Source organism: Diadema antillarum, unplaced genomic scaffold, assembly GCF_040938485.1.
Source record: "Diadema antillarum isolate AM-2024a unplaced genomic scaffold, OU_Dant_1.0 seq00001956_RagTag, whole genome shotgun sequence".
NCBI classification, from domain to species: Eukaryota; Metazoa; Echinodermata; class Echinoidea; order Diadematoida; family Diadematidae; genus Diadema; species Diadema antillarum.
This window is the reverse complement of record NW_027272616.1, coordinates 21,434-48,493: the sequence shown is the minus strand read 5'-3', so window position 1 is coordinate 48,493 and position 27,060 is coordinate 21,434. Positions and strand designations below refer to the sequence as shown.

Below are 27,060 nucleotides of genomic sequence, written 5' to 3'. Positions count from 1 at the left end.
GCATGTTTTTAATTCCGTGGAATCAAGATATCAAGTACAGGAACATATGGCAAGCAAAAATATTTGCGTGCTTTTATTTTCGTGCTAGCTTCCGGTTGGGCGAAATGCAAGAAAATTTCAGCACCGCGAAACTTTCCACTTTTACAGTAACTTGCCAAATGTCAAGGTGAGTCCAGCTGAAGTTATCTATCAGAGACTTGAAATAGTCACTCATGGAACATGACGTGACAGAAATATAACACTTCAAAAATTTTATTCTATTATTTATTCAAACATTGTATTCTATTATTTATTCAAACAAATAAGAAGGTGCCCAAAGAAGTTAATGATGGTGTGAGTTGATCAGAAAGTGAAACGCACATAGGAAACGAGTAATGAGAGACATCCACCAATTGTAAGTCATCTTGAGAGGAACAGCATTCTCGAAAAAATTTAGAAACGGGCAACATTATGCCATATGAAAGAAGCAGCATATTGGTTTTTCTCAGCACCAAACCTACGGGCAGTCTGGTAGAAAAAGTTTGTGCATGTTGCACCGATGACGAATGCCATCTGCCGAGGGAATCCCACATAAGATTGGGAAAGTGTACAACTCACTGCCAACACCTTTCCCTGGCAATGCTTTCACAAAAATCAAGCGATTTTGTTCCAACAGTGGACTTTGTTCATGTTTGAAATTTGTCTGTTCCAGTTCTTCCCATATATGCATTGTTCGCCCTTCACATGACCAGATTTGGGTTTCAGATTTCTGCTATAGATAGTAGATTTCTACTCGTAGCTCACTTCTCAAATGTTGTGCAATCTGCACAACGATTCTACAATACCTCAATGTCTAGAGTTCTGACTACAGTGTCCAATTCAAATGGCCAGAATATCTGGTATCCACCCTTTGGGTTGCCTCTCCACAGAATAAAAAACAGAATTACTGGTGGTGACGCAATCCTGAATCACCAGTTTTGGCCGTGACTCAATGTTGTGGGATCTGTACCTCACATACTTCTTGAGTGCATGGCACCCTCTGAAAATAACTTCGGTATCAATTTTGTTTAATCACATTTCCCATTTTACTAATGCAGCCAGTGCTTTAGTTTTATGAGTCTATTTCTGATGGTTCTTCTTCATTAGTACTAGACTGACTGGCATCAGTGGAGGCAGCTGTATTAGTGTCATCTACCATGAGGTAATCCCTGCCGTAGTCCATTTCTAGAGTGTCCGCGCTGTCGTCGTCATCTTCAATCACATTGGCGCCGTTGACAGGCATCACCTTGCTGGCCTCCACACTCACTAGGGACTCCTCTGGATACAAGATGGGAGGTTTGCTAGTCTCTTCCTGGTCCCGCTCCTCCTGGTCCTGTTCCTCCTTCGTTTCTGTCTTCTCAGTCTCTCTGGCCTCCTCCACCGCCTCCTGGTTGCTCGGGGTGATGCCCTCCGGGGCGGCCCCGCCCGGCTCCCCTCCGTTGCTGCGGCGACCCAGCCTCTCCAGCTGGGACATGAAGCGGAGGATGAGCTGAGGGTGGAGCAGGCTGAAGTCGTACAGGTTGATGAGATGGAGCAAGAAGTTCTGGCCAAGGCTCTCCCGAAGGATGGTGGCGCCGTGCTCTTCGATGAACAGCGAGCACGCCTTAGGGATTTGGGAATCTGCTATGAAACTGCAAAACAAAGGAGAGGTTTGACTTTCCTAACACTGATGCATGATTCACTTCAATCATTTCCACCCTTTTCCATCTAACCTCAGATGACCAATAATGACAGCAACACAAGAGAATAATGTATTAAAATATAAAGAATAACACAAGTCCAGGTTGTTTTACCTTCTCCAATCTATCTCATTAATCTGATGGAATTTTTTGGTCTTCTTCCCTACAGTCAGGTAACTTCAGCTCCCCTAAGTTGCATCTATTTTCTGTAATTACACAAGGCTCGACATGAGCAGTGGCCCAGTGGCCCAGGGCCACTAATTATTGGTGTTGGGCCACCAAATTTATCTTTTGGTGGCCCATTTGGGCAACTAAGATTCAAAATGGATTGTTACATTTGCTTTTATTTTTGGCCACTACAATATCTTTTTCAGGCCAACAAAATTTCAGATTTACAGATTTTAGTGGCCCAAACGTGCCACAAGACAAAAAGTTAGTATTGAGCCTTGAATTACATAATACAGTGACTCCCATCTAATGTACACGGCTATAACGAAACTCTATAATGAAGTACAGATTCAAGTCTTGAAATTATTGTCTACATATCTTTATATACGTTGTTTGGCTATAACAAAATTTTGATAAAGCAAAAGGAAACTGTGGGTCCTAAGGACTTCATTATAATGGGGGTTCTTCCAATCATTCTACATTTTCCCTGACTTCAAAACTAATAGACTGGCAATGTGTCTACCCTCTGTTCCGAAATCCTGCAAGGGCTGGACTTACTTGTGTTTCATGCAGTGATTGTTCCAAAGCTTCATCAACTCCTTCTCCCCTTCATTGACATCTGAAAACTCATCAATCATCTGAAAATATGAGAGAGAGAGGGAAAAAAAATATTCAGAGGGACGGAAACAGATAAAACCCAATGCAGATTTGCGTAGATGCAGCGCAAATGCATTTGGAAAAATCGCAATGAGAAGTATTTTGAATGAGATGGGATACGAGTATACGGTCATTCAAAGACTAAGCAACACTGGCCTCTTTAAAAAACAAAATGCTACAATCCTTGAGTGATTTTATCCTCCTCCTCCTCCTCCTCCTCATCATCATCATCATCATCATCATCATCATCATCATCATCATCATCATCATCATCATCATCATCATCAATACTATCATCATCAATACTATCATAATCTATGATTTTTCATCGTCATCACTATTGACCCTAAGTAACGTACATACTTTCAGGTCTACAAAGAGACTTGCGTGGGTTTTACGATACACGATCACAAATTATACCGACTATCAGGCCAAAGTCTGGTCGGTTGGTACGCCACTCAAGAATCGCAAAAACACCCTGGCAACGTACCATCCTGGTCCTCTCTTTGATCCAGTCGGGGTCGATCTCGTCTTCGCTGTCTTCGTCCATCTCCTGAGGTCGGATCGGTTGCAGAGAGTGTGTGTGATAGTATATGCTGCAAGAGAGAAGCAGGGAACAATCACACAGATCAAGCTGATAAATTTCACTCGACATAATGTACAGTGCACTCCTGTTATAACAAACACAGTTTGAATATAATGAAACAGTATACAAATAGTGAATGGTCATGAGTGCGATGGCACAAGATTTTGCGCGAGGTGAAAGATAGAGGTGCTCTATTTCACGAGGCAAAGCGGAGTTGAATAGTGCACCTCATCTTTCACAGTGCGATGCAACAAAAACTTCGAGTCAATCATGAATTTAACATGGCAGTCAATGGAAATTAGAGACGTCAGCCGTGCTATCTATTTTTGCTCAACCAAAATTGCACAGCTGACAGCCACAGCGTGCAAGGGTACTTTTAACTGAATGTCTTGTGATAGGCAATCAACCAAATGGATAGCTACATTCTTTTTAGGTGTTTCTAAATTCCACTTGTACAGAGGGCAGACAAACTGAAGGAAACTCATACCTCATATCTTCACCCCTCTTCTCAATAATCTCTTGCTTTCAAAGAAATTCTTGTTGCAATAAAGCAAAAGTTAAGCTCCAAAAATGACTGTCCGTATATATCTATACACTACTGTTCGTCTAAGTTTAAGTTCTGATACGCGAAAGAAACTGCCGTTCCAAAGGACGTTGTTCTGAACACGAGTCGCATGTAATCGCATCCACGAGACATGGCACAAATTTACAAAAGGATTCAATATCCAAGCATATCTTTTGCTTTTCTTCAATACTATCAAACCATGAAACTGATCAAAATATGATTGAAGCTGATTTGGGGGAGTATGGAGCATGGTGTGTATATGACGTAAAACAAGGACTGTAGGATAACGGTGAGGGTCTGTCATTTCTTTGCACAAATTATACCAACACTATCATGCAGTGAAACTCTGAAGAGAAGTATACCCCACAACTTCCCTCTTGCCGTCCCTCTAAAGACAACCAAAAACACGCTGAAGAATTTTGAGTGTTGTGTATCTCAATATCCAGCTTTCACTGTACTACCTGTACAGAATCTATCCTTCTAATGTGCACAACATTAAGCTTCAGTCTTACCGGTTATGGCCTGAGATGTAGGGTCGACTCGTGAGGTAGTCTGTGTTCTCGCCTTCTTGAAATTCTAGCAGGCTCTCCTTGGGCCTCTCAGGTCTGTCAGTATGAATCAGAACAAACACTGAGTTTATAAACAGAGCATATTAGAATACATTACACTACACTGCACCATATCACCACACTACACTGCACTGCACTTCTCTACACTGCACCACACTACACTACACTACACTACACTACACTACACTACACTATGCCACAACATGTCATTACACTACGCCACACAACATGACATTACATCACGCAACACCACACCTTCAGCCCTCAAATCCTACTCAACTTCAATACGATGCACCACATTTTATTCATCTTATTCTAGTTCATTGATAAGGTGTTACTGTTCTCTTTACTGGTCTAAAATTGATGGTATTTCATTTCTGATTTCCAAAGTTAATTGCGGAGCAGTGACAACTCATGATGATCCCACTGCAATATCATGGCCGTTAAATACATCCTTGGTAGTGCATTACCCACAGCTCTCAGACCCTGGTTGGCTTGTTCTCACAACCTTGGATTTAAACACGTGCACCAGACCATTACACAGCAGAGCAGGTAACTATGTTGGCATAACAAAAGAAAAGAAAGAATGGGCACCATTTTGAAAGTCGAGATGACCTACTCATGTTGGCTTTTCACCTGAGTAAACCTGATTACACCTTATTTGTTGCAAAACCCCACATGACAGCATTTTCTAGCCATGACATCTCTACTCACTTCATGACTAGTATCTGAGTGACAGGTGTCCGTCTACACGGGCCATTTCTCTGGAAGGCGTAGCCCATGTGAGAGGTGATGAGATTCTGGGGATTCCCCGAATATGAACCGTCATAGTGTTCGTTGATGGACACGTCTATCCTTGCGTTTGTTTGATGAGGCTGTGCAATAGGAACATTCAAAGAGACATAGTAGAATGTGAAAAAAATTTCACAAACAAAACATAAAAGCATAAAACTCATCTTCAAACACTTGACGATATCTTGTTTGAGGAGGATGCCACGGAAAATCACGTAGCATCAGACATATACGTTGTAGCTCCATTCACAAATTCAATGATCGGTAAATAAAATCTGGTAAAGACTGGAGATTGCACACTCGAAACATCCAAGTACACAGACTTGACTTTGAGCGCATTAAACAACTTAAAATGCCACGGCACCTAGCAACAGCTTGCAGAGTCTTTTCATTAACATTTTGCTAATCCTCCAAAAACTTTATCGTAAGTTCCAGAGCGCAGTTAGGTGTAACATTGCCTAGGTCCAATAGGGAGGTCATGAGGATGCAATATAAGGGCAGAGGGGGATTATTGACAATTAGTTTCGAAGCATCTGTGCAAATTACCACTTGCATTGCAGAAACAATCAATATACAAAACTATACAGCTTCAAGCACAGCATGGGTGCTACTGACATGCATACATCTGGAGCAGTGACTCAATGCAATGCTCCCTTCTGAAATCATTGATTGAAAGATTACTCATGTCCTGATCATACTATACAGGTCAAGTGATCAACTTTGTTCACAGAATGAAGGTCAGTTTAAGCAGCATGATATTTAATGGAAAGATATTGCAACAGCCCTAAGTCAATTGCTACTTGAATGAGTGAAATGATCTAATTTTCTGCAATTTATGATATGCAGTGGCTATCACAGGGATCAATGCAACAATGCTCAGCATCATAAACTCTTTAAATTGCAATAGTCACAATTAATTGAGTCATTGATACAGACTGGTATGAAATCCTGTCTTTGCTGCCACGAGAACAACTTTATTTCCACAACTTTCACCGTCAGCCGAAAGTCATGTGCAAACTTCAGGGGGCACTCACCACATAAGTGAAAATGAATCTACTGTGGCAAGTACTGAGGTGTTTGAGCAGCGAGTAGAGTCGCAGACAGTTGAGGGCGCACCACGGGCACCGCAGGTTGTCCCGCGCCTCCGTCTGCTGGCGTGTGTTGTTGTTGTACAGGAACTGGTAGAAGACGCGCTCCACCTTCTCCGCCATGGCCGGCGTCATCGTGGCACCATTCTTGGAAGAGGGCGCCCCCTTGGACGGAGAGACGGTGGTGGTGGTGGTGATTGAATGCTGGCTCCTCCGCAGGGGAGACGTGGTGGACTTACTGCTTACTGTGTGGAAGAGAAACATATTTTTGGTCATCAATTAAAGACGATAGTGATGCCAATTTTACAAAGGCCTCATTTTTGTAACCTTCTGTCACATTTGACAGAAAGAACAACTTGTGGAAACATGGATGGAAATGTAGGCAAGCTATTGTGCTTATTGATGCTTCTGATGTTTGTGCACACAACCAGACACCTCTTGAGAATCATTCAAAAACTTCACATTATTTTTTTATTTTTCTTTCAACATGAATAGACCTAAAAAATCATGAACTTTCTGAGCACCATCTATTTGTCAACTAATTTGCAAGAGAGGGTTGAAACTGGATTGTGTTTTGCATTACACACTTGTTAAACGATTGGGGGAAAATGAGGTAAGTTTCCAAGCTTTATGACTCAAAAGTACAGTGTTTTAAAGCCTTATAGTCTGATGATTGAGGTATATTTATGTAGGCATCCTGCACCACTTTGTGCTTGGTGTGTTGTGTCTGCCCGGAGTATGACTACCTAGCTTGGGTAGGGATACCAACCTTTGCCAAACAGCACTGAAGTATTTCTAGGGCCGAAATAGCATATTTTCAGTGGAACAACAATACTACATTTCCTGCAATAGACATGTGTTGTAATACAATCTGGGAAAAACAGTATTTTCCATAAAAACCTGCTGATCTTTGGCAAAAAACAGAATAAAGTAACAGTTGGCATCTCTGCTTGAGATCCCAAACTGGCATGGATCCTTCCTTCATACAATTTCCACCCCAATATCTGGTATGATACAGCAATGCTTGGTACATCTATTCAGTTTTCTGGTATGGCTAGGTATATTGCTGGCTGTAGATGTGAAGCAATAGCACTCAAACAACCCTTCGCAGCCTTTTACATTGCTTAACCCTATTCTAACTGGGCTATTTGAGACTAAGTTTTTACTGGGGGGTGGGGGGTCAATTTGACCCCCCCTTCAGATCTCGGCTGCCGATCGCAAAATTTTGCCTAAACATAGAGCCGGATGTCAACTACAAGATTACATGGTCATACAAAAGAAAAATTTGATTTTCTATTTTTAGTAAATTAATTATGCAAATTTACGCATGAAATCATATTTTCACCTTTAACTCCATTAAAACGACTGAATGATTGCTACATTTTTGTGTAAGAGTTCCTCAAGACACATTTAACAATTTTCTTGTAAAAAAATAGCACAATCAAAATCAGTTTCTTTTGTTTTTTATTGTTTTGTTAATTTCTTATGTATTTCACTGTTTTTTTTACCATTTGTTTTCTATTGTTTTTTGGCCAAAATTTGTTGCAGGCACTTTAGCAAGCTTATCTACATTAAAATTGATTAATTTCAATGGTTAAAAGTTGAAATAATCTAATTTATATCAATTCAACCAAAAAACACAATTTGCATTGGATTTGCACACGATATCATGAATTTGAGCCATTTTCGGGTTGACATGCATACGCAAAACATTACGTAACTTCAGAACGGTGTACCCGGACATCGCAAATTTGGTCTCAAAATATGCGGGAGACTTCAAAGAAAAAAGTCATGAAACGACGCAGCAAAATCTTCGCGCGTTGCGGAATCACGGCGCGAAATGTCGCGGGGGGGGGGGGGGTCAAATTGACCCCCCAGTTAGAATAGGGTTAAGCCCTACACCCTATTTCTGATCAGGGCCCTGTTCCATAAAAAGATGCAATCAAACTTAAGTCAGAAAATCAAACAAAACATCGGGTATCAGCCAATCAGAACTGCATATTCAGAGACTTATGTTTGCTTTTCTGACTAATGTTTCATCTCCACTTTTATGCAACAAGGCCCTGCTGTCTCAAGCACTGAGGATTAGTTTCACTCACATGTTTCCCCATTACTCAAGGCACTGTGTTTAGCTGGGTCCAATGATGTGGAATGTATGAGCTCATTGCTGGAACCGTGGTTGGAAGTCGACCTCGACGACCTCTCCGGCGACCTCAGGGTGCTAGTTTCCTCCAGGTCTTTGTCACTGCTGCTCCACGTCAGACTGAAGCTCAGCCGGGGACTGAGGTCTGGGACTTCTAGTGGACCAACGGACTGTTGAAAAATAATCATGATTAATAATTTTAATATCAATTTATAAAGCACAAAACCTATGTACATATATTCTTCTGTGCTGCAAAAGCTTCTAAATATGCTTGACAATAATGCACAGTTTTGATCTAAGTCTTGATTTAAAGACTGCTACAGTTGGGGATTTCCTGACTTCCATTGGGTAAGTCATTCCACAGTTTGGGAGCTGCACAGGCAAAACAAAGTAAATCAAAAAGCAACCCATAATTTTTAGTTTGTCCGACTGATATCAGAATGATACACAGGTGACCTCTGTCATAACAAACTCCTCAGGACTGGCTGTTTTCATTCGTTAATTTGAAATTTTGTTACAGCCAAACAGTAAGGTTACATAAAAACATAGTTTGAAGAGGAATTTTGGCGACTGGATTTTACTTCGTTGTAACAGGAATTTTGTTGTAAACGTGCATGTCATAACAGGAGTGCACTGTATATTATCATTAGTCTATCCTTTTTTTTTTCATACAACCTGTCCTCCGGGGAAAAGTAAATGAAACCAAGCGCAAAATGATATTACGTCTTCTCATCTCACCTTTCCATCTGCAATGGTTTCCCATGAAGCACTATGGTACTTGTGGGTACTCTTGGACTGGACCTCCTGGAGGGCCAGCTCGTAGGTGCCATCCAGGAGTTGGCACTTGTTCTGCTTGTCGACGACCACCAGCTCCGACGCGAACATTGCGACGGGCTCCTCCTCGTGGTTCTGGGGTGGCTGCGAGGACTGTGGCGGCGGTGGTGGTGGCAGGAGACCGCTGGATTCCAGCTCCTTCTCTTTTAACCTCGTCATCACCTTCCGTCTCTTGGATGCCTGTCCGTCTGCTGCCAAACAAGTTTGAGGTCCAGAGTGATATGTGACAGTACATCGCACGGGCTAACTTGTTCGAATATTGACTGAATTAGACTCCACTGGTATGCTGAAAACATATCATACCAGTCGCAATGCTGCAATCCCTTATGTCACTGTCAACAACAAATGTACCAGGTAATCCCTAGCAATGCCCCAGTCATTGTATGTTTGTTTTTGTTTTGCTTTGTTTGTTTTTTTCAAATTTTGACTGAGTATAGCCATGACCAGAAGCATTCCACAGCAGGTTCTTATGGCTATTCATTATTCATTTTTTTTTCTTGAAACAAATAGAAATGTGTGTACCTATGTAAACCATTAAACAATGAACAGTTGAAACAGGAATTTTGTTATAACCGCGTTTGTTTTAATGGGAGTGCACTGTGATTAAGAACTCACTCATCGTCTCTGATGAGTCCGCATCGCCATTGCAGAGGCTCCCGTTGGGCATGGCAGAGGAGGTGGGGCAGCGTGCCTGTAGGAGGAGCCTGTAGGAGCGCACCGTGTGTCCGTTGGAGTGGCTGAAGTAGCTGCTGGGGATGGTCAGGGACGGCGGCGGCTGAACGGGGGCTGAGCCCAAGGACAGAGGCAGGTTCATAGGAACCTGGCACTGACCGAGGGAAACTCGCATGATGGGCAGGCAAATGTCCTGGAGACACACAAATAAATTACAGGTTGGCATTTTGTGTATTCTACTCCCACTATTTCAATTCAATTCAAACTCAATTCAGTTCAATTATACTTTATTCAGATCTAACAAAATGTAATACATACTACCAAGCATACATTTCACAATAATTGTAACAATTTGCAAGAAACACTTTTAGCATTACATGTATGTAAGGTTGCTTTAAATCTATACATGTATTAGGGACAATGTTGTTATGAAATTGACAATTTGTGCATTGATTTGTATGTTCTACTTTCTTTTCTTTCTTCTTTTTTTTTTGCATATACTCTGTATCAACTTGTATTGATTTTTTATTGTACTTGGAGAAAAACAATGCAGAAATAAACCAAATTTAACAGGTTGAGTTATAAGGTATAGATTGCAAAATATATGTACAAATGAAGTAAGTACCGGTAATAAGAGAAACAATGCATACTTCGCAAGGATGACAGAAAATATGCAGGAGACTGATCATATTTGTCTAAAACAGGTGGCTGCATTGTACACAAAAGTAAGATGCAAAATTTTAGCACAATCAGTTAAAATATTTCACATCTTCATAATGGCCATTAGTCTCCACTGACAACCATGTCATCAGGCAAGCGGAGTAGCAAAACTGTCACACAAAACTCATAGAAAAGTTTGAAATTAGAGTTGATGCCATATAGTTTGAGGAGATTCTCACTCTTTAATGATAACATTGAAAAATGGCTGACAATATTTTGGTTTGGTTTTTGATGGCAGGTGTCTATAAAACTAAATTTTCCACAGCATCATTCATGAGGATTCAAGCTCATATTAAATAGCTAGACCATTTTCACTTTTTTTTTGCATTGGCTTTTAACAGCAAAAGGATATAACTTTTAACTTACCTTTCTCCTCTTATGACACACTTTGAGCAGGATTAGTTCTACAGTAGCCATGTCCTCCGGAATCACATTGTCACCTTGTCAACAGACATTACACGCAGACATAAACGAGTATGAGGGCAGCACACAAAGAGACAAAATTTGCTTTAACACACACATCTATAGTCATCCCATTATCACTGTACACCCCCCCCCCCCCTCTTTTTTCCCCCAGTTATAATCTGGAACCAAAACTTGGTCTACATGTATAAACCCAAGGATCTGAGGAGCTTGGACAAAGCAGGTAGATACTTTAAACCATAACAAATTTCACGGTTTTCTTGTTTTTCTTTAAGCTGCATGATGTAAGGGAGGATATAAAAATCATACACGTCCTCTGAATACTTAAATATTGCTGTCCTTGAGACTGTGGCATTCTATTCTTTCCCTGTTTCATCAAATGTCTTCTTATAAGTCAGGTGCCGGCAACTTATGCAAGCAATGCTGTGGCTGCTGAGGTAACTTTAATTTTAAATGTATTGCCTGGCAGTTAGTCACCAGAGTGGTGGTTTCTTACACTTTCCTGTCAAGCTGATTATTCAAACTTTGTACATCCATGTATGCATGCTTTTTATACAATGCATACATCCAGGATCTGACATCACATTATTCCAAATTTGGGGCAAATAAAAAAATAAAAAATAAATAACAAAAACATGCAATTTCAAGCCAAAAGGTTGTCTACAGAGCGCTCTGTGTTCATAAGAGCTCAGAAAGAAAATTTATATAAATAGCTCTTAAGGGAGACTCTGATTTTATAAAAAGACCTCACCTTTCCATTTTAACTGATTGAATGTAAGGGTCAGGTACTTTCCACTGAGCCTGTGGAGGGAATAAAACAAAAAACATGATAAGACTCTCTGTGCTATTTAAGTGCCAAAACATGTTTTATTCATCCCCCTGAATTCATTACTCATACATTTAGTGTTTGACAATTGATGTGCTAACATGGTGTATTGGTATCTTCGCACTACAACTATCTATACAATAGCATACCGATTTCTCAAATCATGAACGATTATCACGTGCTACATTAATCACAGTTATTATCATTGCTATTCTTATTATCATCACAGGTCAGGAGAAATGATTTCAATGAGTCAAAGGTGTAAAAAGCAGTTCTCAACTTTTCAAGCTGAAATCAGCGGTCACCCAACATAGCACTTGTTCAATGTCTGAGAAACACACATTGAATTACTTACCAAGGTTGTAGCATTTTGCAACCTGTGCTCTAATGTTCTGTAAGACATTTCTATAAAATGGTCAGGTATACTTTGGTGCACTAACCATCAAAGCACTGCATTTTTATCAATGATCATTTTGAATTAACATAAGAAGTATCACATAGAAAATTTGTCAGTCAGGGCTTTACACAAGGACAAAATTTTGAGGCAAAAAATTGATAAAAGTACTGTATTTGATACTGACAATCTGATTATTTTTTGTAACAAACAAACAAATAAAATCTCTCTCTATTTCTACATCTCTATTAATGTTGGGATGATAAAGTCCAGTATATCATCCTTAAAAAGTTTGTATGATTCTGAATCAGGCATGACTGACACTTTATATGTAAACAGGATGTACTGTACACTGTGTGTATTTGGTCATTCAACTACTGTTTTGTACTGAATGAAATGAAGCCTGCTTTTCTGGAAATGATTTTCATTGCCATAATCTGCATGTGGACTTTGAAGTTTCTCTGCACGGTCAGACCCAAACGAGTTGTTTACATTTAACTTGAAGATCTTTCATTTATCATGATTGAGGATTCCATGACCAGCAGCCCTTTCAAACACACCAATTTCTATATGGGATACACAAAATTTACATGGGCTACACACTACAATAAGTATTCAACAAAGACAAGAGATATCATGAGATTCTGATCTTATGAATTACGCTGCAACTGAGATTACACACTCAGAGTAAAATGCACGCTCAGTATGAAACCACTGCCGCTCTGGGTGAGCGAACCTGTGACACTGGCCATGATATGCTGCTAGCTCAAACTACTGAGTTTGTGTACAGACTTTGTTACATCCTTCATCTCATGCTATCTATGGGAAGTGCAGTATATTGAATTCATACGACCTCTCTTTCCCTCCACTGCCCCTGTCAGTGAATTCTTTTTGTGTTTGTAAATAACCGAGGGTTCTATGTATATCTATTTCATTCAAATGTCATTCATTACTGTGTACAGGAATACGCTTTGTGGAAGTGAATCAGACACTGTATAGTGAATACAGTTGACTTGTAGTCTGAGCCAGGGAGGTCAGCTAATTATCAATACCTGTACATAATCCCTGTATGAAGACAGCTTGAATGCAAAAGGGGAAAGGACAAGACTAACGTATTGACTGTTTAAAATTCAATTCAAAGGTAATTCTGTCCCTCTACCTAGCTTGATACCTGTTCTCCTCCCCCTCACCCCTTTTCTTTAATCTGATGTTGGTCGTTTTTCTTCATAATTTTTCCTATTTACATCCCCAAACAAACAAAAATATGAAAATAAACCAAAAAATCCATCCTGTAGACGACAGAGTACACAGTAAATATTCTAATTGATAGCACTGAGACATTCGACGGACCAGTAATACACTATTGTACATCAATAAAGAAAACAAGCAAAATTGGAACTTCATAACATATAACAGGCAGTATACCCAGCAGAGCTACCATTAAAAATCAAGGATATTTCATACAAGGCAAGCACGTATTTGCTTGGTAACACTTTGATATTCACCTACGCATCAACATTTCCGTTTTTTACACATTGTCGTTAAATGGGCATAGAATAGGGCGGTTGCTTCGTCCTACTTTTTTTTGCTTTTTCTGTGGGATTAACAGGTTTTATATCCTCTTGCAAAACATCACAACATCTAGCATGGTTGAAGACTAATATCTCATAAGATTAAGTATGAAATCTTATGGCAATACACCAGAGTTTTTTCTTCTTCCAAGAAATGAAAAACTAATTACATGTCACTTGATCATGTGATGTGCTTCCCTCTAGTATAAAGAATAACAGATTTAATTTTTTTCAGGGTCCGAATAAATTCACTGGAAATCTCTAGTATTAATTCCTTCTCCATCATTTAAGAGGTTTCATGTTTTATTATCCTGAGGAGAAGTCTCACTACCTACTCGATTTTGCAATATGATAACAGCTTTGAAAGGAACACCTTTCAGGGCTGCACAGGGACACAAAAACTTTAATGCAACTATTCATCATTGCCACTGATGAGCACCAACATCACTCTGGATTTGTCGGATTTGCATTTACATTGTCATGGTGGCAATCAAGTGATTGTCTGGCGACTTTAATAGCCGAGCTCCTGGATAGACAAGTTTGCAATAAAACATCCCAGGCTATACTTCCCTTGCTCTTCAAGAGACAAGAGTAGCAGGACGGATACATGTGCCATGAAAAATTAACACAATGATGAGAATACTTGTCATCATTAAACCACGGAGAGCATTTTCTCATTAATAACCTGCACATTAGCAATCTTCAAAAGAGGACGCCTCACACACACAAAAAAACCCTGTCCATGGTATTTCAAATCACTTGAAGTTTAACAGACAGACGAAATGGAACTAAAAAGACTTGATACTGATTAAGAACAGGCAATCCTGACTCCCTGCCACACATCACTGTTGGAACTTTGCTTGATGTTTGGAACCTTCAACAAATCATCCAGAGCCTACATCTGTAGGTTAATATTTGTAGTCACAACAGGGATGTTGTGTACAAGAATACATGTACACTGTACTACACTTGGAAGAATATATATCAATTAGAAGTAGTGATAATAACGATTACATGGATGACTTTGATATTAAAGGGATGGTACAGTATTGGTGGAGATGAGAATTGGGCTTTTAACTTTTTGCAAGATACCAAGAAAACACTTATGAAATAGTACAGAGCATACCATTTTAAGAGGAATTCAAAGTTTATTTGATGAAAATTGGGTTTGGAATGACTGAAACGGTATCCAAAAACAAAGTATTTAAAACAAAGCGATCGTAATAAAAGGTGGGTCCCACACTTTTTTAAAATCGCTCTGTTTTGGATATCTCAGGCATTTCAAAACCAGTTTTCATCAAATAAACATTGAATTCCTCATGGAATTACATGCTCTTTCATATTTCATAAAGAGGTTTCTCATTATCTCACCACGAAATGTTAGAAACCTGAAATTAGGTCTTAACCAAAACTATATGATCCCTTTATTATACAACAATTGTTGTACAGACATGACAGTCTGATTAAACTCAGCCTATAACCAATCCTATACGCAAAGTCTAATGGGCACCTGAGCATATCATAGGGAATGGGATTACCATAGTAACATCTTCAGTGTTATACAGCTCACCCAGAGGGCCTTGTCATTATCATCATTTTACGTATTGAAAGCACTACCAGGTGAGAGACCATTATTGCACCTGGATCAAGGAACATAGTGTGTCAAGACATCTCGTCCACGAATGTACCACGGTTCCACATTAGCAATGGCTCAGGGCCACTAAAATTTGATGTTGGGCCACCAAATTTCCAAAACGGTTATCTTTTGGTGGCCCAATCAGGCAACTTTAGCCGGGTTCACACGTACAATATAGCAGGATGACGATCGCGCTCCGTATCTCGAGATTTTTTGCGAGCATCCACACGTACCAAATTAGCGGGATAGCGATCACGCTCGGAATCTCGAGTTTTTTGCGAGCGTCCATACGTACAGAATTATCCCGCTAATTGCCGATAGAGATAACAGCAAAGCCTGCAAACTGGGTCATACAGCGCCCTTCTCTATCACTGCCTGCGCGCGCTTCCCTTTGTCCATTGTTTTTTGCGCGTCAGTGGTGTGGTTCGCGCGCGGTTGTTGTGGTGCACCAAAGAGGTGAAAGAGGTGAAGTATGATGGGATGTAAAAACTCGAGATTCTAATCCCGACCGTTCACACGTACCAGCGCGGGGCCAATTATCCTGCTAATTGATGAACTAGCGCAAGATTTCTTGGGATTAACAGCCATGCTTATCCCGCTAATAAAAGGGTTTTTTCTGTCTACACGTGCGAAAAACTCGAGATACCGATCGCGATGCAAATCTCGAGATTTGTATCCCGCTAATTGGTGTACGTGTGAACCCCCCTTAAGAGTCAAACTGGATTGATATTTTTCCTTGCATTTTGGGCCAATACATTTCTTTGTCAGGCCACTTAAGTTTTAAATATGCAACATAATAATTTTAGTCGCCCAAACAGGCCACCAGAGGAACAAAAAAGGGGGGTTAGTGTCCAACCCTGTGTAAACTCATGGCGAGATGTGAACTTGAAACCTCCATGTGAAGATCCTCAAACCACATCCACAGCACCCAAGCCATAGTATATACTTTACATACCCTCCGGACGGTGTCGCGGCCTTCAGTTTATTCTCTTTCACCTCCAGTAGACTGTCGACGGAGAACTTCTTTCTGCTGCTTTTCCGCTCCAGCTGGCGATGCATGTAAGTCAGGGTCCGCCTCAGGAACACCGGCTGGGATTCAAAGACATACATTGTGCATCACGTGACTGGCGTGTCTCAAACTGGTGGGATTATAATTCTGAACAGCTTGAGATGGCTCAAAATAGTTTAAACATGGTAAGAGCTTGTTTGAAACAGAAAATACTGAGCACTGATTTGGCTAGCAATGGTACCTATACTGTATTGTAATGTCAATAAAGATCTTCAAGTCATCACCATTTGTTTTAAATCATCATCACTATCAAATGTTATTATTTGGTTTGTTTTGGGGAAAAATTCAGCTATCAATTTTCATGCTAGTGGCTGCTATATAATTTTGTTAAAATGGCAAAGAACTCAACAAAAATAATCTATAAACGACAATGCGTGCACTTCAGAGAACAGGGTAACAACTGAAGCTAGTAAGACATTTCCATCTACAACATAGCTGAAGGAGTCCACGTGTTGAGCCACCGGGGCCAGGACTTTACACAGCATGGTCATTGAACACTGTATTCATACTAGCCAAAGCCTAGCAAAAAAGAAAATAATAACATTGACAATGAGCATTGTGCAACAGCCTGTACGATCATCTATGATTAGATGAGAATAGCAAGAAGACAGCTGCTTTGTTTATAATATGGTGTTCTGATCTGAAGATTTCCGACAGCTTTCCATTCTGTTCCATTTCAGAGGCATGATCTTTTGAACCCGCCTGGGACTCTGACTGTCCCCACAACTACACACAAACCTAACCCTTGCTGTGCTACGTTTGCCGATTGGCACGCATGCATACACACACACACACACACACACACACACACACACACTTCAGAGTGCTTTCTTTGCAAATTAGTATACCACAGATGTCTGGAAACTAATCGTTCATAAATAGAGATTGCCTAATCCCCCTTATCGCCATTGTGTCACCATGGCATTCCTGTTGGATTGGGGCACATTGCTACACCTGAGTGGGCTTTAATTAACATACAAATGCAGGTCAAATTTGGATGGATAACTGAATGCTGGTGTAAACTTGGCAAGTTGAAGCCAGTGAAGAGCCTTGGCACGTACAATCTTAACCCGTTGAGGACGAGTCCCGAGTATACTGTATACGCCATATATTTCGCGAGTCTAAATTTTCACGAATCGGGAATTCCCGACGATTTCACAGGTGGTTAAATTCGCGATCGTGGAGTCCTGTATTGAATGGAGAAGTGTACACGCGTACGTCACATTCACATGGGGATCAGCGAAATTCGTGAAAATAAAAATCTCGCGAAATATTCCGCGTATACAGTACTCCACTGGGCAAGTGTCTATGGGAAATGCGTGTTGGAGCAAAATCAACCCATCCTCAATGGGTTAAAGGTACTTCTGCCTTGAAAAAGTATGGAGACTGGACCCTGTGTATCTTGCTGTAAAGTGTCCACTCGTTTACGAGTGACATTGAGAGCACTCTTAGTTCAGTGTAGACACAGGGTTTGTTATGTACAGTTGCTAAAATTTTGCCAGTAGTCCGTTAAACCACTCACAAATGGTTGAGCCTTAAACGAACTCACAAATTTAACTGCCAATGGTCATGAGAAACCAAAGTAACTTTACTGGGGGAAAAGGACTCTACTTGAAATTTAAAGAGCCCTTTTAGAGATTTTCTCCATCAACTTTAAAATTATGGCATTTGATCTCAGACACACAACCAAGGTTTAGCATGGCCAAAAGCTGGTAAAGAACATGATGATGTCTTGCCCTCACAATTTTTCATATACAATAGATGAAATTAGGGGAAAATGTTAATTTTAGTTAATATAAATAAAAGCATGTTCCCACATCAAGATATATCATCTGGAGTTAACATTTGTTCTTTTTTATTCTGAGTGGTTTTAAAGGGAACCCAAATCCAAAGAGCAATGTGGATTGAGTGAAAGCAGCAACATTAGTAGAACACAGCAGTGAAAGTTTGAGGAAAATCGGACAATTGATGCAAAAGTTATGAATTTTTAAAGTTTTGGTGTTGGAACCGCTGGATGATTAGACTACTAGAGGTCTCATAGTGATATTGATGTTCTTGTTCAAAAAGTTAACAGTGAATTGAAAAAAGTAACAAATTGGGTGAGAGCTAATAAGCTCTCGTTGAATGTTCAAAAAACGAAATATTTATATGCTTTTTAGTAATACCGTTAGCACTTAAATACAGACATAGTTTTGGATGATACACATTTAGAAAGAGTTTCATATTTCAAATTCCTTGGTATTATTGTAGATGATAAACTTTCTTGGAAATTGCATATTGATTATATTTGTAATATAATTTCACGTAATATAGGCGTTATCAATAGACTAAAATTGTGTTTCCCACAAAAATCATTACTTATGTTATACTCGTCATTGATATTGCCTTACCTTAATTATGGAGTTTTAGTTTGGGGCAACACCCACCAAAATTTGTTGGATAGAGTGTTTCTTTTGCAAAAGAAAGCTCTACGCGTCATTTGTTATTCTCCCATACGTTCTCAAACAGATGTATTGTTTGCTTCTAATAAGCTGTTAAAAATCAGAGATTTGTTTTTATTTAATTTACGACAATTTATGTATATGTACAACAATAACTCTCTTCCTGATATTTTTCATTCCATGTTCCTAAAAAATCAGTCATTTCATGAATATCCAACTCGACGTTCTAATGAATATCATTTACCTCGTCTTCGTACGATTTTAGCCAAGAATACTTGTTTATACCAGCCCAAGTTATTGGAATTCCTTGCATTCCGATATTAAAAATGCCCCCTCTATATACTCATTTAAAAGGAAACTGAAATTTGTTCTACTGCAATCTCATAATTTTACTGACTTGAATTAACCAGCTGTTATGATTCCTCATCTAAGAACCACGTATTGATTCCTATGTTTATTCTCTTATTGTTACCTCTGCCAAGGGGGGGAGGTTATGTTTTCGTAACCGTTGGTTTGTTTGTTAGTTAGTTCGTTCGTTCGTTAGTTTGTCCGTGTGCAAAATAACTCAAAAGGTAGTTAACGGATTCGGATGAAACTTGCAGGAAAGGCTGAGAATGACACGAGTAACAAACGATTAACTTTTGGTAGTGATCCGAGAATTTTTGGGAAATTTATGAAGGATTTTGATATTTTGGCAGGTAGGGTCAATGGAACTTGGGAGTTCAGGCTGCGCGTACTTGAGGTTTGCATGCGCACACTACAGTGCGTACTCTAGTTTCTGCTAGGGCGAGGCGCACCGCGCAGCTGAGGATTTAAGACATATCAAAGGCTTCTATATTGGGAAATCGGGCGACTGTCAGCACACAATAAGTATGTATGGGTGGAAATCACTATATCTCTATGGAAGAACATAACAAGATCCGTGGGACGGTGGAAATGAGCTGCATACTTGGTGGAGGTCTGCGCTCTCAGAGGGCTTCTCTAGTTATACTCATGTAATAAGTCTAGGATATTTCTGCGATTATATCTCTAGCACATTGTTCTTTCTTGCGTCACTTTCTCTCTCTCTCTCGACACACTTCCGAAGAGATCGCTGCCTCTGCTAAACGTTTTGTCTGTTCCGTTCTGTTCTCTTAATACTGTTATGTTAGTTTTGTCTCATTTTGTCTCGTCTCGTAGTCAACTCTCTGTTGTACTGTTACTCCTATTTCAGTCCCGTTTCATGTTTCTACATGTGTACATGACTATTGTGTCTGTTTTGTTGATCTGTCTCTCTAGTGGGCTTCCAGACCTTCTCTTTGCTTTCAACTGATGTTTTTCTTCTGAGGGACTCACATTCTACAAGCTTTGTCTTTTTAGTGGGTCCCTCCATTTTTCTAATTATCCACATTGTTTACTTACTTCAAATCACTTGAGTTTTATGATAATGTATAATTATTGTAAGGTGCTACAATCATTGTATATTCTTTTCGTCCTACATTGTTTTAACACACCTTATTTTCTGTTACAAAAAAAAAAATAAGTGATGTTTATATGTTCTTGTCGAAAAATGAAATAAAACATTGAATTGAAATTGAAAAATTTGGTGTAGTATAAAGAAATCTTTTTTCATGAAAATTACACATTCCATCATCTTGATACTGACATAATATGTTAAGGGTAGCAATTATTCGACCTGCTTTCTGAAAGCAGTTAGTCAAGTGCTCTTTCATAATGCTAGAAAAGTGAATTTTTGTGGAATTTTCTTTATATTTTCTTTACATTGTTGTCCACTAATACGTCATAACCTCTACTAGTCTCCTCATCCAGCGGTTCCAACACCAGAACTTTAAAAATTCATAACTTTTGCATCGATTGTCCGATTTTCCTCAAACTTAACTGTGTTCTACTAATATTGGTGATTTTACTTAATCCACATTGCTCTTTGGGTTTGGGTTCCCTTTAAGACAAGTTTTATCATACAGCTGAAATATGAGATTTTTGTCATTTCTGTATATGAAATGAATAAGAAATTGTGAGAGCATGACATCATCAATTTGCTCATTTGAATATTCACAAAACTAGTCAAGAAATGTTTTCCAAAAAATGTGAAATGTCAAAATGTCATATCTTCCTTATTTCTTATCTGATGTTTGTCCTTTTTGTATTGTTCTGTGGGGAATATTTTTCTTTTTCTTTTTCTTTTGATTTAGTTTTGGGGGTGTATTTCCTCTTTAAAGGGGCATTCCATACAATTTTCATAATTTCACATCAAGTAGTACATAAATCGACAGTTCCATGTGTAGATTTGTGGAATTTATTGTGGTCCTGGAGCAGAGAAACCAATACTCTGAAAATCTTAAACAAATTACACTGAACAGTGTTGATGACAAAGGAGCCTCTCACATATTTCAGAAATGTAGCAGTGTAATTCCATTACAATACTGTTTGCTTGACAAGTTCACCTGGGTAGAAATATGCATGCCTTCTGTTTTTTGTTCTGCTTCCTTGAGCCCCAACTAGTACATTCTTATAGTGAGGCTACCATGTCATCATCCTTGTTCATTGCAATTTGTTATGAATTTTGAAAACATTATTATTCCTTAAAAATCCCAATCACTATCAATTCTGAAACTCTGTACTCAGTATAACGGATTTATAGTTGTTTAAATGTAAAAGTCTGAAAATCATTCGGAGGTCTCCTTTAAGCAATGCAGTCCTGGGAGGTTCTGTTGCAGGTATTGTCATCTTGGAGTCATCATGTTGGCAACTCTGACTTTTACTGCCTATCTTCTTAGGAAAAATATTAGATGGAACTGGTTTAGGGTTGTTTAATCTGCACAAAATCACAAAGAAGAACACACAAATTTGCCTATTTGAGAGAGAAACAACAACTTTAATCTTCAAAGTCCTGTTGCCAATTTCAGAATTAGTTTATATGTCTTGTTGATCAATTTTGCAACTGAACTAAGCAGTCAATGAATGATTTATATAGACAGAAAAAGTTTTATTCTACCTCATGAAACACTGATATAGGTACTATGTAGTAAAAATTATAATGAAATGATACAGTTGCACCAAACTCCAGAAATATGGTTTCTGGGATTTTAAGGTGTTTAAATTAAAGAAAACAACAACAACAACAACAACAACAACAACAACAAAACATGTCCTCCATATCTATGACTTCTATCATTACTTGGGCAATGACAACAGCATAAAAACATTCCTTTATAAGAAATTAAATGCATTTTTAATTAGGTATAGAGATGGTGAACCCCAGATTTATATCTGCCTGTGAAGACTGTCTTGTCTTTTGATTCTTTAACCCGTTGAAGACCAGTCCAGAGAATACTCGGGCAGGTGTCTTTAGGAAATGCGTATCATAGTAAAATCAGTACATCCTCAACGGGTTAATAAAAAAACACACACACACACACACACACACACACATACACACAAAACAGACAGTGTAGAGGCCTCAGGATTTCTGCCAATCTTGTTCCAAGGGCATTGATCTGAAAATCCTCTGAATCACATGTATGTTTGAACCAGGAAACACCTCTCTGTAATTTTGTTTGCAGCTAATATTACAATACAATCAAACATACTCTCCCTGCTTCACAGTGAGAGTACGCCTCATGGGAACCTAGAGCACAGCGTGCCAAAAGGACGGGATGACTATCACTGGTGTTTAACGTACCCGGTGCATAAAGCTGGTTTTCACACTGATGGTTTCATACCAGTATCCTTTGCAGGCAGTTGAATCTTGCATGACTACTTGAAGCAAGACTGTCAGTGTGTGATGGGGTATTAAGCATGCAGCCTCTCAATTTTTTCTGATGTGAGATAAGATTTTGCAGCAAGAACAGAGCGACTAGGTGTTATAATGGATTAAATCATCGTTTTCCAGTTCCGACTGAATAGCGCCGTGAGAGTGGCTGGGAAAGTGTGCGGTTGCATTGCTTTGCAGATTTCAGACTCCCGAGTAGGAGCTATCACGGCCAATTTAGGTCTGAATTACAAATGGGTGACAGGTATTAGCCATGTTAAAGAATGAAGAGACGAGATGAGAACAAGTTTAAGAGAAGGAGGGAAGAACCTTCAATATGTGTGCACACAATGCATACGAAATGTTTAAAGGGGACAGTCAAATCAAATATCACAGCTCAATAATACATTGTACTTTGCTATTGGACTTTACAGGTTTGCACTGCAGTACTGGGTACTTGTAAATCTCATTCTGAAGTTGTTTCTGGTACAGCGACAACTTGCATACAGGAGCACTCCATGAGCATGACAAGAATGAAGACATAGGTTCCTAATTTCAGACTTTGCTGGCAAAATACACAAATGTGCATGTCCTTTCATGCTATACACTGAGTTCCTCTTGAAAGGATTTTAGTAAACTAATTGAAATTTACACTTCATCATGTATTTTTGTAGCAGGGCTCCATTTTGCAAAACAGTAGTAGCTTAATAATAATTAAACGGATCGTATAGTTTTGGTTGAGACCTAATTTCAAGTTTCTAACATTTTTTGGTGAGATAATGAGAAACCTCTTATGAAATATGAAAGAGCATGTAATTCCATGAGGAATTCAACGTTTATTTGATGAAAATTGGCTTTGGAATGGCTGAGATATCTAAAACAGAGCGATTCTGATAAAGTGTGGGACCCACCTTTTATTACGATCGCTTTGTTTTACTTTGTTTTTGGATGTTTCAGTCATTCCAAACCCGATTTTCATCAAATAAACTTTGAATTCCTCTTGAAATGGTATGCTCTGTACTATTTCATAAGTGTTTTCTTAGTATCTCGCAAAAAGTTAAAAGCCCAATTCTCGTCTCCACCAATACTGTACCATCCCTTTAAGTTTGATTTCAGATACAACAAAGTTATAATTTATGGCAGTTGACAATTCTGTCAATTTGATGCCAGTACCGAGCAGTCCCATGAAATGATGCTACCTGTGAAATGGAGCAATGAATTGACACATGCGTCTTGAAATCAACTACACCTCAAGGTAAAATGTCACAGACAATGTGCATGCATGTACACAAACGGTGCTTTCATAGATGAGCAAGTTTGATTACAAACTTACCGATATCTTGTGTCTGGCAGCAAGGAAGCGATAGATTTGGGTTGGTTCTGAAATTCAAAGGTATCACAGAGAAATATATTCGTTAATGTTTCACATACCTTGTATAAAAACTAAATCATACAGCTCTGACACACGTGAATACTAGAAATGGGTCAAAAATGCTGAAGCACATTTTCAGCTTGCCTTTCCAATTCATAAAGACACATATCTTTCTTTGGTGTATTAAATATCATTCAAGCTGGTGAGATGCAATATTGACTTGCCCTTCTACAAAAAACAGACCACACAGCCCCACTTTTCTATAAAGTTATGCAGCACATGTAAAACACAGAGAGTGAACTTCGACTTAGTAATACGGTACTTATCTGCAGAATTTACAATTAGCATGTACCATAAAACCATTAACTCATTGAGGATGGACAGATTTTGCTACAAAATGCATTTCCCATCTAGACCCCTGTCCGAGTATACTTGGCACAAATTTCTTACAGAATAGATAGCTATGTGCATGGCTCAGATCAAGGGACTGAAAGTGTTACATTTGACCTAAAAATTTGAAACTAACATACAGACTTCAGTAACATTACTGTAAAACATGATATATTCGCGGCATGAATTTTTCGCGAATTGGAGCCGACGGCCTTTTTTGCGGCATGAAATTTTCGCGAACTGCCACTGGCATTCAATGTATATAGTGTAGACAAGAACTTTCGCGTGCATTTTAATTTCGCGAATCTTGGCGCTCGCGAAATTCGAGAAATTAAAATGCACGCGAAAATTCCTCGTTTTACAGTATTTTTGTAATCTCCAAACACTGCAAAATATTTACTGTAAGTGCTAGAGTACGAAACATATACATCTGGCAATCAGCAAGCCATGTTTGGTGGTCAGAAAATGTAACGTACAATAACTCGGAGTCCTCTTTATGCTTTTATCTTGTTTTTAAATTCACTTTTGCAAATATACTTCAATGTGTGGTGAAACTTTTCCCACAAACAAACAAAACCAGTTAAAAAATTAAGATTTTTCGAACAAACATTGGAGGTATTGCCTGAAATATATATGGACACCGAGTTATGTACGTAACACTTTAAATTCTACTGTACAATATTTCTTCTCATTTCTTAATTTGATACAAAAATTATAATATCATGCTGTTCAGTGAAGCAGTATATAGCAATGCTGGCACAGAGGTTGATATTTTCTATGAAAACTTCTGAACCAGCTATCAATAACAAAAAACGTTGTCCATAAAAAATGTTACGTACATAACTCGGGTGTCCTATGTTATGGTCTTATCTCTTAATGTACTTCATTTCTGCCAAATACACCCACTCATATCAGGAGTGTTATCTATTATTTTAATATGACATGAACACTTTTAAACAAATTGTAGATGCTTGTAGAGTCCAAATTTTACCACGTTTCCTACATATACATAACTAGGACACTGGTGTCCATGTTATGTATGTTACATCATATTGGGTCAATTAGCTAAGATTGGAGTCTGCTTCTTACCAATTTACTCATATGTAAGTTTTATGATATAAAAACTTATGTAGATGCAGAAACTAGTTCATAATGTGTAATTTTCATAGTGAATTGAAAGGTGTGTTCTGTACATGACTGTCACATACATAACTCGGTGTCTACTTTCAAGACCAACTTTGAAGGACACAATAGGTTTAGAATTTATAACTAATGTTTTAAGTGGTTTGCACTTAGGCATTAGCTGCCTGGTATTTGCCTTTTGTAAGAAAATATGATTGTGTTGACATAATAATACATATTGTTACAAATATGTACATAACCCTGGACACCAAAAAATTTAGTATGTCAATCAACTGTAAAAATATTGAAAAGTACACTTAATGTTGCAGTGAATTCAATTTGAAGTAAAGATACTACATGTATATACATTTAAACATATGAATGGGAATATCATAAAGAATATCGTCGCTGGGGTGACAAGACCTTGTATCTGAAATTTTGGTGAAAATGACTTTTTTGGATTAATGATCAATAATGGGTTAAGTGATATCCTGGCCAAATCCCAACTATCTTACTCTAAAAATGAAGTCACTACAGCATGTCAAAGGAAAGGCTATCCCATTCACTATAGTGCTTTGGCCGCCATGTTTTTTGGCTCTCCTGAACATTTGACTTTTTGTAGATACGAGGTCTTGTCGCCCCAGCGACGATATGTACTGTTTTCCACAAGTTTTTTCACTCAACAACTTCAAAGAGTTGGTGGACACCAAAAGTTATGTACGTGACATACAAATTGCCTCAAGGCTGTTGGAAATTCAGAAGTGATGTAAAAAATCACCAGCATGAGAATTCTGTAATTTGATACTTAATTTTTATTGAAAATTTGAAATCAGTTCATATTTCAAAATGTACAAGCAAAAATTAAGGTGTCCAAAAATCTATGTTCTGCATGTAACACAAAAAATCATGAAAAATGGGCATTTTTTAACCATAAAAATGCTGTAAAATACCTAAATTTGGAGCAATGAACCTGAAACCTTGTCTGGAGCTACTATAATATATGCCTTCAAAAGTGAAAATGGTACTTCATGTCCTGGTAACATTGCATTAGTTTAATTTAGAATTTTCAGAAGCACACTTGCACATTGTGTAGTGTACCCTTGATCTGAGCCATGCACCTACATGTATAATCATGTATGATAGCCTTTGTTGCGAGGCAGTGAACTTAAAGGACAAGTTCACCTTCATAAACATAAGGATTGAGAGAATGTAGCAATATTAGTAGAACACACCATTGAAAGTTTGAGGAAAATCAGACAATCCGTTCAAAAGTTATGAATTTTTGAAGTTTTTGTGCAGTAACCGCTGGATGAGAAGACTACTGCAGTGTATGAATAACTTAGATGTCACATGCGTACAACAATATAAGGAAAATATAAAGAGAATTTCACAAAATTCCACCTTTTGAAAAAAGTACACATTCCCCTGACTCGTTACCGACAAATGTTATGGGTAATATTATTCCCCCTGCCTTTAGAAAGATGCAAGTCAAGTGCTCTTTTATTATGCGAAAAAAGTGAAAATATGTTGAATTTTCTTTTACGTTTTCTTTATACTGTTGTACGCATATGACT

At 38.6% G+C, this 27,060-nt stretch overlaps 1 protein-coding gene across 1 annotated transcript in view; it reads right to left on the bottom strand.

Annotated features, from left to right (window-relative positions):
* Positions 1-541: 541 nt before the first annotated feature.
* Positions 542-27,060, bottom strand: part of LOC139713393 (polycomb protein suz12-A-like) — a 43,219-nt gene continuing 16,700 nt past the window's right edge. Inside the window, exons 2-14 of the mRNA XM_071625128.1 lie at positions 23,936-23,982; positions 16,297-16,430; positions 11,666-11,715; positions 10,858-10,931; positions 9,715-9,964; positions 9,004-9,290; positions 8,222-8,435; positions 6,069-6,367; positions 4,957-5,117; positions 4,186-4,278; positions 3,013-3,118; positions 2,424-2,503; positions 542-1,649 (exon numbers count right to left, since the gene is read on the bottom strand). Coding sequence (XP_071481229.1) covers positions 1,091-1,649; positions 2,424-2,503; positions 3,013-3,118; positions 4,186-4,278; positions 4,957-5,117; positions 6,069-6,367; positions 8,222-8,435; positions 9,004-9,290; positions 9,715-9,964; positions 10,858-10,931; positions 11,666-11,715; positions 16,297-16,430; positions 23,936-23,982 — 2,354 coding nt within the window. The 3' untranslated portion in view covers positions 542-1,090. The remainder of the gene's footprint in view (positions 1,650-2,423; positions 2,504-3,012; positions 3,119-4,185; positions 4,279-4,956; positions 5,118-6,068; positions 6,368-8,221; positions 8,436-9,003; positions 9,291-9,714; positions 9,965-10,857; positions 10,932-11,665; positions 11,716-16,296; positions 16,431-23,935; positions 23,983-27,060) is intronic.